Here is a 15,037-nt window from a genome sequence, read left to right on the forward strand (position 1 = left end):
AATTAAAAAAAAAAAAAAAAATTAAATTAAATTTAAATTAATTTAATTTTTTATTTATTTTTTTTAATTATTTTGTTTTTCGTCGAAAAAACCATAAAAAAATTCAAAACTCATCAATTTCTAAACTAAAAAAAATTTCTTTTATTTTTCTAACATTTCTTCAAACTTTTTACAGATAAGGCCTATCCATCGGAGTCTTCTTCGCTCGCCTATCCCTTGAACGTGGATACCAAATGTGCTTTGTCGTGTGCGTCATTTTCCGCAATTCCTCAATGACGAGTTCAGGTTTGTCCGTTTTGAAAGCCTCCATCGCCGTATTGAGCACCGAATCCTTCAACAAAGTTTTCGAATCAGTCACTTTCAAGTCAATTGGCTTCGAAAATTCATACGGAAAATCTTGATCGGGATGCCAGGCAGCAAAAGTTCCGCTCGAGGTACGAACGACACTTTGAACGGTGTCCATTGACGACGTTTGCCCAACTTCCGGCGGAAAAGTCTTCATGATTTTCAAGTGAAATTTCAAATTGCGAACTGCTGTTCTGAAAACCATTTTAAAAAATTATTTTTTTTTTGCAGAAATCAAATGTTTTGTGAGAAAAATGAAAATGACAGTCATTGGCGACGCGAAAAAATGTCGCAAATAACAAACCCTCTTGGAATTTTCGACACAATTTGAATCCATAGCAACCGAAAATCTGTTGATTTTACAAATAATTCATCAAAATTCGCAGTTTTTACACAAAAAATCATGTCTGGCATCCTAAAATTGAGCGAAAATCGAAGCAACGAAAGCTCCGACGTTGGAGTTGTCAAAATTTCCGACTTTTTGGAGTTTTTGAACATCAGTTTTCAAGTCACGGATTCCATAAACAACAAAAATCAGAGCAAAAATTCGAATCAACTCGATTTTGATCAACTTCAAAATAATGAACTCATCACGAGTCTCCTCACGAGAGCAAATAATGCTGTTCGAAGCTCCTCGCCGCCCAACGTTTTCACGGGAAAAGGCAAATCTGAAGATGAAAAGGACGAAAAAAAGTTAAAAAATAAAAAAGGTGTCACTAAAAGTCGTTCAAAATTCAGTTCGAACGGCGAACGTGGTTTAGATACAGCGCTCCAAGCAAAACTCGATGAAGTAATTAACGAAGGGATTTTGGATTCGGTGCTTCCGTTCGTTTGTGGAAGTGCAAATCAAGAATGTAATGGACATGCAACAGTTACGGCGAATCAGAATGGAGCGAAAAGTAAGAATTTGAGTCCAAGTGTGAAAGCAATTAACGGAGCGAATAATGAAAAACCGCAAGATTTGCCGATAGAGGGCGCTGCAGTTGGAAAGAAGCCTCAAAGTACGCCAGATAAGCAAATTTCGGTGTCGCATCCGCCGAAAACGATGCGGAAAAAGTCTTCTGTGGGAAATAGTTTGGGACATAATGAGAAAAATGGAGAGTGAGTATATTTTTTGATAAGGAAAATTTTAAAAATTAATTTTGACAGTTTAAAAATTTGACAGATGTCAAAAATTTTTGTTGAAATGTCAAGTTTTGAACAATTATTGAAATTTTGCGTATAATTTTAACAAAAATTTTCAAAATCTCATTTTGATTTAAAAAATTCTTACTTTTTTATGAAAATTAATGACAGCTGTCAAAAAAATTTCATTAAATTTGATATGAAACTCTAAAAAATGTCAAAATATTTTTAAAAATCATTTTTTTTTAGAAAATTTTTTTTTGAATATAAATTGAAAAATTTTTACTTTTCTCAAAAATTTTTTTTGATTTATCGAAAAAAAATTTATAAAATTAAAAAAAAATGTCAAATAGTTAATTTTTATATTTTTTAAAAAATTAAAAAAATTTAAAAAAAATTGACAGCTGTTAAAAATTTAAAAAAATTCTTCAAAAATTTACTTTCTATCGAAAATTTAACGAAAAAAAATTTTTTTTTAATTTTTTGAAAAATTTTTGATGAATTTTTGAACGATTAAAAATTAATTAAAAAATATTATTCGTTCAAATTTAAAAAAAAATCCTTCAAAAATTTAATTTCTATCAAAAATTTAACGAAAAAAATTTTTTTTTTATTTTTTGAGAAATTTTTGAGCAATTAAAAATTAATTAAAAAATATTATTCGTTCAAATTTAAAAAAATTCTTCAAAAATTTACTTTCTATCGAAAATTTAACGAAAAAAAAATTTTCTTTTTAATTTTTTGAGAAATTTTACATTTGTTTCAAAAAAATTTTTACTCACCTGAAAAAAATTTCTTTATTTTAAATTTCAGACCTGAAGTAATAATTCGCGTTTGTGACGAACTCAAAGGCGTTTCCCGTGACTTCAGTTGCCCCCAAAAACTGCTCGTTTCCAAGATGGGATATTTTGCTGACGTCACCGCAGGACAACGTCTCGAAGACATGGATATCTCCGTGCATTGCGATCTCCAAATTTTCGAATGGCTCATGAAATGGGTGAAACGTGACAATTTTCCTCCCGAAGAATGGCCCTCGTTGGATGCAAGTAACGTCGTTCCTATTCTCGTTTCCGCGAGTTTTCTTCAAATGGAGCCTTTGTTACTTGATTGCTTGTCGTTTTGTCACGGAAAATTGAACGATGTCATAAAAGCAAGTGCGAATTTGTCGTGTTTGAATGACAATATCATCACTCGATTGGCGGCGATGTTCACGAATGTCGAGTTGGAATCCGTAAAAGACAAAAAAGATCGAATTGCGCCCCGGATTTGGACTAAAATGATTCAAAGTTTGTGCGAAATTGAGCCGCAAGCGTTACGGGGACATTACGCGTCACTTGCTGGGTTGTACAGATGTTCGCGTTGTGGGAAATATCTCACACAAACAGTTGCTTCGTTCGTTTTTTGCGTTCCGCAGAACATGAAACTCAATCGATGGGGTCAACTTGTGAGCGCGCATGTTCGTGACACGCAATGGAATCTCACGAATTACGTCTCAGCTTTGCATAAAGAACTCAAATCGTGGCGAAAAGTTTATTGGCGCCTTTGGGGACATTGTCATTTTTTGTATTGCTCGATCTGCGAACAATATTTCCCGACTTATCAAATGTTATGGTGTCAATTTCATCCAGAACTCCCGCAATTCATTGGTCCCGCAACAGGACGCTACCCTTGCTGCGGATCTCAAGCAAATCGTTATGAAACCCTCCCCGGACCATCGGGATGCCAATTTCGCGAACACACAATTATCCCCGAAACTGATCGAGATCGCGCCATTATTCAACTTTGCATGGTTGCAGCTGACGGCGGAAATTTGTACGAACAACCGCCCATTAAACCTTACGTTGCGGGACAAAACGAGAATTGGTGGGCGGGAATTTCGCTGATTCCAAGGGGGGCGAGGCAAGGATTACTTCCGCCATTGTACATTGAAGATGTGACGAGAAGCAGAAAGTTTATCGCACGTCAAGCGAGTACTTCGTGCGTTGAATCGAGCAGCGACACGGAATCGAGTGAATATGACAAGACATTTTCGAATTTGAGTCATTCGTCGAGCGATAGTAGCGATGGCGAGGAAAGCGAAGATCTGAGTAGTTCAAGTGTGACGTTTAATAAAGGGAAAAAGCAGGAAAATCGGAAGAGAGGAAAACCAGCGATGGCGAAACAATCGCACGGAAGAGTTGCTTGGTCAGGAGAAACGTCGGCGAGAAGTAATCAGGATAATCAGAGGGAGTTTGAGGAAAGAGCAATGAAGCAAGTAAGTAGAAAGATTTTAATTCTAACCTCACTTTTTGTTAAATTTTGTTTTTTTCTGAATTTTTCTTTTAATTTGAATCGATTTTGAATTTAAAATTTCAGAAATCATAAATGTTACAAATAAAAACTAAACTTAAAAAGTTTCAAAATGAGAAATTTTTAAATTTTGATTAAAATCTATTATTAAAAAATTATTTTGAGGTTAGCTTCAATAAATTTTGAATTAGCAAGAAGGCAATTTACAAATTTTTAATGATATTTTTTTAATATTTAAATAGATTTTGACTTCAATCCAATTTAAAGAAAATTTTTCAGTAGAAAAATTTTAAGTTTATTAAAAAAGTTTAAAATTTCAAAAATTAAAAATTTTTGGTTCAATTTAAAAAAAAATTAAAAGTAAAAATAATTTTAATAATTTTAAAAAAATTTATTAAATTATTTTTTTTCAAAATTTTTAGTTTGTTAAAAAAAGTCAAACATTTCAAAAAATTAAAAACAAAAAATTTAAAAAAAAATTTTTTTTTTAAATAAAAAATAAAAAGTTTTTAAAAAATTTATAAAAAAATGAAGAAAATTAAATAAAAATTTTTTTTGTTCTAAAAAAATATAAAATTTTTTATGAATTTTTATTGAATTTTTAAAATTTATTTATTTATAATTTTTAAAATTATTTTTAAAAAAGAATTATATTTTTATTTTGTTTTAAAATTTAATTTCTTTTCTTTTATATCACTTTTGTATTTTTTTTTTTTTTGAGACAAAATTAAAAATTTTAATTTTTTCTTTAAAATATTAAAAATTTTAACCTAAAAATCTTATTTTTTCTTCAAGGTCATCACATTAGTGGGCAAAAAGACAGGAAGCGACACAAATACTTACATGCAAATGTACCAACAAGGCGGAATCTACGTGAAACTTGAATCAGATTGGCGCGAAAATTATCGTCAGAAACACACTTCAAGCCGAATGCGTTCCATGACTCTTAAATAACTCCCAATTTTAACGAAATTCTTGTTTAATTGTTAACTTCAAAGACATTTTTTACTTCAAATGCTCATTTTTTATTCAGTTTTATTCATGTTTCATTTGTTTTCATGCTTTTTTTTGTATATCTAAACAATATCTCTTGTCATCTAATTGATCTTACACGTACAAAAAATTTACAGTATTCTATCTAAATTTAATTTCTAATTCTCTATTTATTCTCTATAAGTGCATTTTTGATTGAAATTGTTGTTTTTTAGAAAGTTTCGTCATTCAAGGCACGACAAAAACTTTTTTTAGCACTTTTTAAGCTCAGTTTAATTCTAATTAGGTAAGTACAATAATTCTAGTTTGACTTAAATTTCTAACATTTTTTGATTATTTATTGAATTATATTTATGAGAGGAAAAAAATACTTTTTTTTTAATTTTAAGGAATACGAATCTTTTGAAGAATAACGGTTTACAAAAATATTTCTTAACATTATCGAGTAAAAAATGCAAAAATTATGAATTCTTATGTTCAAAGTAAAATATAATAATTAATTAATTAATTATGTTTAATAAAGAAAAAAAAACTTAACAGATGATTATCATGTTTGTGGGACGAGTATCGGCAGCATCTTGTCAATATACCTAAAAAATAAAAAAAAATAATTAAAATAATTTATTTTTTGCAATAAATTTTTTTTCGTTAAAAATATTTTTAATTTTTAATTAAATTTTATTTTTTTTTCATTTCTTAATATTAAAAATAATTATTTTTTTTTTATTTAATTTAATTTATTTATTTTATTTAATAAATAAAAATTTATTTTATATTAAATTTAATTTTTTTTAAATAAATAATTTTCTTTAAATTATAAAATAATTAAATTTAAAATTTTTTATTTTTTTTAAATTTTAAAATATTTATTTTTATTTTTTTTTAATAATTTCAATTTAATTTAAAATATTTTTTATATATATTAAAATATTTTTTTAAAAAAAAAATTTAAATTTTAAAATATTTATTTAATTATTTTTTTTATTTTCAAAAAATTAAATTTGATTTTTTTTTCAATTTTTTAAAAATTAAATTTAATTATTTTTTTTTTTTTTTTTTTTTTTAATTATTTAATTTACATTTTTTTTAAATATTTTTTTTTTAGATAAAAAAATCAAATTCCCGCCCAAAAACTCACCTTAATTTTCTCATAATTTCCCGACATCCGTAACCCGGGCTCATAACCTCCCTTGCTCTGCATTTGCGTTTGCAACGACGTCAAATGATGCGACGACATCTCAACATCTGTCGATCCAATATGCCCCGTGTGCACAAAATTCGTTGGATTTCCGATCATGGAACGATCAATTTTCAGTCTTTGATGATGACGACGCACGGGCCGATGCGGACTTTGTGGCGAATGGAAACAGCACGAAAACAGCTGAATCCACACGTCATTGACAGTCGCCATAACTTCTTTTCCCTTGTTGGAACCTATTTTGCTCGACTTTTATCTCGCTGGATCACGAAAGAAATTCTGAAATGAAAGAAAAAAAAAAATCGTCAATGTTTTCAATCAATTTGTGGTCGAATGACGCGTGATTGGCATCTTGCGGAAAATAACCGCAAATGTGACATAATTCGCTAATAATATAAACCGAAGAGAGTTTTTATTTCATTTTAATTGAAAGCAGTTCATGACGTCGAGGGAACTTCAAAGACGTCAAAAAATTAACATAAACAATCGTTTACGATTGACCTAAAAAAAAAATCGGACAATCTCTAAATTTAATTATTTAATTTAATGGAGATCATCGACTAACAAAGAAATTCTTCAAAAAAAAAAAAAAAAAAAAATCGAACGACAGATTTGACATTGATCTCTTTTTTTTGTAAGTTTATTTATTTATTTAATGATCGGAACAAACAATTATTTCACTCACTTTACTTTTTAAAATAATTCAAGTCTAATGATAGTGTAAGTTAAGAAAAAAAAGACGGGAGTTGAGAAAAAAATCGAATGTTTAACCTACTGCTGTGACCCATAAATTTAACAACGGAATGGCGGTAAGTTAATTTTTCTGTCGATTGTTTTCAATTTTTTTCTGCTCTATTATTATTCTTCGTTTTTTTTATTTTATTTTTTTCTTCTAAAGGTAAGTTATCGACGTATGAAGTAATTTGGTTCACTCGTGCTTGGAAGATGATTTGCGGTGTATCATTTTTTATTTTTTTGTATTGGAGATGAAAAGAGAGATGATCATGGTAATTAGATGCGGTACAGAAGTGGATTTTTTAATTGAATTCGCACACACGATTTTGCACAATGGGATAAATTTTTACTAAAACTCATTTTTTTTATCATTTTTACGAAGAAATATTTTTTTTTCAATTTCAGCCCATTGTGAATTCTAATTCAAGTTAAAACTAAAAAAAATCGTGAAAATCATCAAGAAACGGGAATTGAAAAAAAAATTTTTAAGTACAACAACCGTAAGAAGCCAACAAATCTGTTTGATTAAAGAACGAAGCTATGAAGTAATGTGATAAATATCGTCTTTATGTAAACTCGCACGACAAACCATACAATCAAGAACAGTTTTATTACATAGATTTCTTCCTGTTATTTTTCCTGTTGTTCGTTCGTTTGCATATTATGGAGCTGAAAGTAGATGCTGAAAAAAAGTCGACCGACAGAAAAGTTGGTCGTTACTCTACTTTTGGAAAAAAGTGCAATTTTTGTTGAAATATAGGTAAGTTAAAAATTTTTATCAATCATTTTTTTTCAAGATCAATTGATTTCGTGCAAGCAAAAGAAATTTTTCACGTTTGTTCATGCTTTATTTTTATTACAAATTATTTTCAATTTTTTAATCAAATCTTCAACATTTTTCATGCGATTTTAAATTTATTAAATTAAATTTTAAAAGTTTTTTTTCTAAATTTTGATTTGATATTTTGAAATTCGAAATTTTTATAAATTTAAAAAAAAATATTTATTAATTTTTTTTATAGTTTGTATTTAATTTTTATTTTTTTTTCAGCTTTTAAAAAATATTTTTTTTAATTTTTAAAATATTTTAAAATATTTATTTAAAATTTTTTTTTAATAAATTAATTTTTTTTCACTTTTTTATAATTTTTTTAAAATTTTTAAAATTTTTAATAAATTTTAATTTAATATTTTGATTTTTTTTTTATAAAATTTTTAAAAAGTCAAAAAATTAATTTTCATAATTTTATTTATTTTTGTTGAAAATTTATAAATTTTAAATTTTAAAATTTTTTCCTTAAAAAATTTACTGATTCGTTTAACATTAAGAAAAAATTTTTTAAAAAATTGAAATTATCTTTCAAATTTCTGATTTTTTGAAAATAAAAAATTTGAGTTTTTTTAACTGAAAGTTCAATTAAAAATTTGACATTTGTTATAATTTTTAACAAAATTTTATTTTTTTCACATTTGTTTTTCACGAAAATACAAAAGTTTTTACATTAATTTATGAACAGTGTTTATCTGATAAGCGAATCGGATGTTATTTCAAATTATCAAACCGAAAACCAATTAGTAAAATTCATCAAATCTTCAAATTGGAATTAGAATTAAAAACGAATTAAGATTCATAGTTGAGATAAGATTTCCCAAAAATTCTGACACGCGAGGTAATTTTAAATCCAAACCTGATTCTAATTTGAAGTTAATTTTTCAATAATTTCAGGAAAATCAAATATGATAATTTAACGTTTGTTCATGCTTTATTATAAGAACAGTTCAACACGATGACAGATTTTCGAACCCATTTTCATCCCATATTCAACATGGAGTAATCCGTCGCCCGATTCTCGTGAGAAGCTTTCAAAACAGCTCTTCCTTCAAAATCCGAAAATGTCAAATTATTATGCGGGAAGTAAACCCTAATTGTAGCTTTGTACTCTCCCGTGGGGAAAAATGGAGGCATATACGGAGTCCATGAAGCATTAACATCCAAATCATACAGCTCATAGATTCCCGGCAAAAAAGGACATGGATGAAAGTATTGCGGAATTACGCGCTTTACAATGCTAATCACTAAATCCGCCAATACATTGGAATACTTGAAATTTCTTTTCTCCGCAACCAATTCGCAAACCTCAATGTTGTTGTAGTTGAAAAGGTATGGGCGATAAATTGTACCAAAACGATAGAACATATTAACTGCAACCGAAATGTTATTAACGGGTTTTAAAAGACGCCCTCTACCGCTTACAAGACCTCCGGGCTTTCCTCGTACTGCTTTTAGTTTGTAAAAGACATCGCCGACCCATTCGGGATTTGCTTTGTACTTTATGTACTTTACGAACAAATCAAAATTGTGAGCTGCATTAGCGACGAAGACTAAAAAAGCCCAAAATAGAGCAAAAGTCAACAGTTTCATTCTGCTATTCGTTAACAACTGAAATCATTTTGGATTTTGGGATTCTATATGCATTGAAAAAACATTAAAAACGAATTAAACTTCTATTTGAGGTTAAATTCAAACAAATTATCACACGTTTCGCTAATTAGATGCAAGATAAAATTTGTGAAAACATTAAAGGTCATTTGAAGGGCATTTTGATATGAGATGAGTTCATAAAATTGTTTCAGCCCGCTTTTTATAAGAATTCAATAGCTCATAAAATAAAATAATAAAGACTTTGCTTTTGTAAGAGAATCATAAACAAATGTAGGTGAAATCACATTCAATCAAGTCAAACCAGAATAAACTTTGTAAACACGTTCAATAACCATAAAAACAAGGAAGATTTTTATACGAAAGGTTAAAACAAGAACCAGCATTGTTTTCTTCTCAACATTCTTCATGAACAGTCATAATAAATAAGTAATAACAAATTTATAAACGCCATCATTAATGTTGGTTAAATCATGTTTTACAGACTTGATGCGTGGCTAGAATGATATTAAAGTTTTTGTTTGAGTTCTAACATGAATACATTATTGTATTATGAACACGGAAATGAACGAATGAAGTCACCTTGAACAATATGGAATATGATTGAAAAATACCACATATGCAGTATACATGACACGACTGACCTTTGTGTCTCTTGGCTAAACTAAAAACCAAATAATATGAGTGAATTGCAAAAATGCCTCAAACACGAATGTTGAACTCAAAACAATGGAAATGAAAAAACATTGTTTTGTATTCTGAACCAATTCTGAGAAACTGTAAGGAATTTTTACAAGGAGAGAGTTTGACCTATTAATAAAAAAAAACATCTGAAAATTTAAATACTGAACCCATTGGCAAGTAAAAAGTTAAAAAAAAAGAGCCACGTGTCAAATATAAGCACGAGTTGCCTCGTTGCCATAAAAGGAAGTTGCTCACTTCATATGGATGACTTTCTTTGATGATAAAAAATAGATAACCAGTTCAATTAAAACGATTGAAACTGATTTTCAAAGCAAACTTAACCAACAAAGTCTTCATAAAAAGCGCATTTTACATTTAAAAATGACGCCTAACCTTCTTTGCTTCACTTTTTCCTTGAAAATGTCCGAAAAATTGAATTTCATAAATTGCCAAGAATCACGCAACGAAAATTGACACAAAACAAACAAAATCAACGTTTAAGTAATAATAAGGGTTAACACACCCAGATTTGACATTCACTCTCTATGCGAGCAACTAACTGTCCATTAAACTGTCTTGACTTTGTTTGCTTAAAAACTGTTGTAATCTGACCCAGATAAGAAGTCAAATTATATTTTACTTACTTGGCGAAAAAAATATCATTTATTTCAATAATTTACCATGACTTTTTACACGTAATAATAAACAAAAAGCTACCAGACATGAAAAATGACCAACGAAAAAAATTAGCGGTTTTATCAACTAGTTTTTTATGTTGTTATTATTTTTGCATCGTCGGTCATTACTTCTTGTTTAGCTGTCACTGACATCGCTCATTGTTGTTACGAATGTGTGTTGTTGGAGGTTTTATTGTTCAAATGTGTATGATAATAATAACATAACATACTTCTCATATATACTTTAACTTCTGTTTATGAGGTTTCTGCGAATACTATCGCAAATGTTAGTTAAAAAGCTGAAAGAATGGGAAAAGAGTGAATGATAAATGATGGAAGTTGAATCTATGTCAAGTCATGGTAAGTCATTATTTTGATTGTTTTTTGGAGTTCTGAGGTTGAGTGAAGGTTATGGAACTTAATTCTAATTTTCAGCTATTTTTGTTTTAGGTTAATTAAAGCTTTCTTTAGAAGATAAAGAATCACATTTTTGGTAAGTTTTTATCTTTTTTAAAATAAATTTTCAATTTCAGCTAAAATCTGAGGATGAGCTTTGGAGTCAAATAAAATACAATAATGTTTCATTCCAACGAAATAATTTACATGAATTGACTATACTTAAGTTACATACAAAATTTTATAAACTTTCATAAAAACAATTTGGAAAGACGAATGGAACTCATCAAATGTACAAAATTTGTCAATTGTGATGGATTGTACTGTTGCATTGAAAGGATTCGATCAACCAAAGGATATATGGACGAAATTAAACAGATTCAGAACAAATTGTGGCCGATGTAATTTTCTCCTCAATAAATGGCAAATTACATCTTCGCCGCTATGTGATTGCGGTGAAATACAATCTATGCAACATATAGTCGAAAAATGCCCAAATCGTAATTTTTCAGGAGGACTTTCAACACTCAATGAACTAATTTAATCAGCCATACATTGGTTAAAAACTTTAGACTTACAAATATAAATTTTGAAAATCCATAAATTTATTGAGAAAACGATCCATAAACGATGCTGATGGATTTTCTTTAGAGGACTTCTTCTGTTTTATAAAATCTTCCTTTTTGCATCATTCGCTTAAACCCATGAAGGAAAGTGCACTTCACATATGCTCATTTATGGAATCTTCGCAGTTTATTAAACTCCAATACGTTCTTTGTATTAAAAGAAAGAAATGAAAAGAGAACGCAAGAGACAGAGAACTGAAGGTGAACAAGTTGAAATGAACGACGATGATAAATATCAGGGTTTCAGGGTTTGTTCTCGTTATTGTTCGTTCGTTCGTTCGCAAGTTCTGATCATGATGAATGACGGTCAATAACGTAATGCGCAAGAGAGAGGTAATTACGTGAATTTTTGATCTATGGATTGCGCGCGCTACCATTTATTATGCGATTAAGTCAGAAGAGGAAAAAAAAAGTGTCATTCAACCTTCGTGAATATAATTTATAGGAGACCTTATAGTTCGAGCTACAGGCTGATTAAGTGCATTGACAAAGAAGAGGTGTTTCCGCTTATGGATGATTACTTATCTTAAGCTCTTATTTCTCTGAGAGAGGTAGATTCATTGAGTTCTATTAAGTTTTTTTTAAGTTGTCTCCATTAGAGAAAATTTAACTTGAAATCTTGACCTTTTTGTCCTTTTACTTGTTTATGTTTAACAAATCTCCATAAAAAATCTCGACAAACATTGAACCGCTTTACAAAAACCGTTGAACAGGTGATATTACTCTCCCATATTTATTTACCAATTCAAATATTAACTTAACTCAGTAAAATACTTCTTTTTACGTCTTTATGCGCTTTTAACAAGGTACTTGTTTCCAATCGAATCCAATCTCTATCTATGCAGAATCTTACATAAGAAAAAAAACTCAACCAGTTTTATCTCTTTTTCATTTTTTTTTTTCGAACAATCCAATCCAAATGAAATAATAATGCAAAATTTTTAATGTATATAATGAGACCTTTTTAATAAACATGTGCATGGCAATTGTTCGCGGTGCGTATTCGGCATGATTTCATGTACAATTGTTTATCTATAAAAGTTAATCGAATCATATTAATCCGTTCCTTGTTGAAAAAAAATATCATTTATTGCTTTATTGTATTCATTCATTTGCATTAGAGTTTTAAATAATAGAATTTTTACGTTCTGTTTTTTTTATTTATGTTTTGTTTTGTTAGATAGATTTTGAATTAAGAGAGAGGAAGAAGGAAAAAAATGATAATCATGATGCACGATGAATGGAGAGTCGTGTCATGTTTAATGTTTTGTGGTTAGTTACCGAGTAATGAGTTGCAATGGGTAGCAGTAGGAAAAATTAATTAGAAAAATAGTTTTGCGCGTGTCTAATTACGATTGCGTGGACAATTAATGTGAACAAAGGGAGATATAAAAAAAATTAAAGAACAATTCCTGTGAAGTTTGTTCTAAATCTTTAAAGGTTTTTATGCTTCTAAGGAGGTTTGTACATGAGAAAAAAATGTTTTTAATTATTTTCGCATTTTTTATAGAAATATTTAGCAAAGTTTTAATTTTTTAAATTTTAATGTGAGAAAAAAATTGTGAGTATACTACAAATATTTTTTAAAGATAGAACTAAAAGTATTTTTTAAAAAGTTCATTTAAAAACTTAGTTTCAGACCTTTGAGCTTAAAAATTAGAATTTGTTGCCCATTTGTTGCCCTTTTTAAAAATTTTAAAAAATTCAAGGAGAATTTTTACGTCAAAATTCAAGTTTTTAACATTTGGGGCTCTATTAGTATATATTTTGCCCATTTTCTGCCCATCTTGATAAAATCTCGATTTTGAAGGCAAAATTTCTTAATTTTAGAAGAAATATTAATTTTTCTCCCTTTTTGACTTAAATTTGAAGCTTAAATGAAAGTTTTCATCAATTTGGGCTTAAAAAAAATATTTTGCCCATTTTCTGCCCATCTTGATAAAATCTCGATTTTGAAGGTAAAATTTCTTATCTTTAACAAAAAATATTGAATTTTGTCCCCTTTGACTTAAATTTGAAGTTCAAATGAAAATTTTCATCAATTTGGGCTTTAAAAATAAATTTTGCCCATTTTCTGCCCTTTCCTTGCCCATCTTCTTAAATATTCCATTTTCAAGGAAAATTTTTAAACTTTTGGATTGCTGTTAGTTATTTGAGTCCATTTAGCTTTCAAACAACTTCTTATAAGTACGATTTTCCATTTACGGTATAATTTTATCTAACAAAGTCAAGTACTTAGTCAGTTATTGAAAAAAATGAAAGAAAAAAAGTTGAGATGCAAATAAATAAATTATAATAAAAAATGATGCATCATCGCGACGAGTCTTTTTTTTTTGCTCGGTGAATTCGCGACATATAAGGAAAGGTTGTTTTCATTACGTATTTATTATTAAATGTGTGTTGTTCATGTTCTTTCGCGATACGTGCGCTCTTATCTTGCATGTCGTCGTCGTTGTCGTCTTGTAGGTTGCTTGTAAGTCCTTTCAAAGTATGAATAATGTCGTCGTTGTCGCAAAAAAAGCATTCGCGCATTAGAAAATCGAAGAGACATGTAGGATGATTTATGCAAAAACTATTTTTTCCTTGCAAAAAAACAATCAAAATGATAATCAAAAGTGAAATCTCGACGATGCTCGTTCGTCTCGACGCAACACGACGAGAGAGTGCATTAACAGCGCGGAAAAAAGTTCTCATGCATTTCACTTACAAGATTTCACCTTAGAAAGAAATAAAAAAAAGTGCATCGAGAGCTATTATGTTAGCGTAAATATACTGCGGAGGCGACAATGAATGCATAATAATAAAATTGTCGGTCGTGGCGTGTTGTTCGTTTGGCAAATAAATCAATTACTATCATTAATTTATTGTAAATTGTCGTTGTCGCGCATGATAATTTACGCTCGAAAGTGATTTCTCACGTGATTTATCAACGTTTTTCTTTGTCAAGGGCCCCTAATGAGGTGTCAGGCAAGACGTTCGACGCCGGATTTTGGGAATGAATAACGGGATTTGTCACTCCGGGGAACTAATTGAGGCAGTAAATAAAGCAAAGTTGAAAGTTTTAAGCTTTTTTGAGCGATTTTGACGGCGAATTACGTAAATTATCATTGAACTAAAATAAAAAGTTGAATAATTTTCAAACGATTTATGGATCGTCTGCCTTCACAAAAGTTGTTTTTTTACGCAAATTCGTTGCAAATTTGCTGACACAATGCATCAAAGGCAGTTAATTAACATACAAATACTGATAGTTTCCTTTTATTGCGCAGTTTTTTGAAAAAAAAAAAATCGTTTTTGAAGGAAATTATCTGTCTGAGAATTAATTTAAAATTTATCATAAAATATAAATAATTAAAAAATAAAAATTATTTTTGAATTTAAATTAATTAAATTAACAAAAAATATTTTTTTAAATTTTTTAATTTTTTTTATTTAATTTTATAAATTTTTATTTAAATAAATTTAAGAAATATTTTTTTTTTATTTTTCAGTTTTTTTTTATTTTAAATAAAATTTATTCAACAAAAAA

General features: G+C 28.7%; 2 protein-coding genes across 2 annotated transcripts in view; one reads left to right on the forward strand and one right to left on the reverse strand.

Moving 5' to 3' along the window:
- Positions 1-748: 748 nt before the first annotated feature.
- Positions 749-4,713, forward strand: LOC134837911 (SANT and BTB domain regulator of class switch recombination). The gene is made up of 3 exons (XM_063853305.1): positions 749-1,446; positions 2,284-3,724; positions 4,555-4,713. The coding sequence occupies exons 1-3, from the start codon at positions 749-751 to the stop codon at positions 4,711-4,713; spliced, it is 2,298 nt and encodes a 765-aa protein (XP_063709375.1).
- A 209-nt stretch (positions 4,714-4,922) lies between these two features.
- LOC134838217 (CDC42 small effector protein homolog) overlaps positions 4,923-15,037 on the reverse strand; it is a 42,381-nt gene continuing 32,266 nt past the window's right edge. Inside the window, exons 4-5 of the mRNA XM_063853696.1 lie at positions 5,891-6,229; positions 4,923-5,342 (exon numbers count right to left, since the gene is read on the reverse strand). Coding sequence (XP_063709766.1) covers positions 5,334-5,342; positions 5,891-6,163 — 282 coding nt within the window. The 5' untranslated portion in view covers positions 6,164-6,229 and the 3' untranslated portion in view covers positions 4,923-5,333. The remainder of the gene's footprint in view (positions 5,343-5,890; positions 6,230-15,037) is intronic.

This window comes from Culicoides brevitarsis, chromosome 1, assembly GCF_036172545.1.
Source record: "Culicoides brevitarsis isolate CSIRO-B50_1 chromosome 1, AGI_CSIRO_Cbre_v1, whole genome shotgun sequence".
NCBI classification, from domain to species: domain Eukaryota; kingdom Metazoa; phylum Arthropoda; class Insecta; order Diptera; family Ceratopogonidae; genus Culicoides; species Culicoides brevitarsis.

Excerpts from the sequence above, each read along its gene's own strand:
- LOC134837911 (XM_063853305.1), top strand. The coding sequence starts at position 749 with ATGTCTGGCATCCTAAAATTGAGCGAAAATCGAAGCAACGAAAGCTCC. Across the intron at positions 1,447-2,283 it reads CATAATGAGAAAAATGGAGA|ACCTGAAGTAATAATTCGCG; the intron begins GTGAGTATATTT and ends TTTAAATTTCAG. Across the intron at positions 3,725-4,554 it reads AGGAAAGAGCAATGAAGCAA|GTCATCACATTAGTGGGCAA; the intron begins GTAAGTAGAAAG and ends TTTTTCTTCAAG.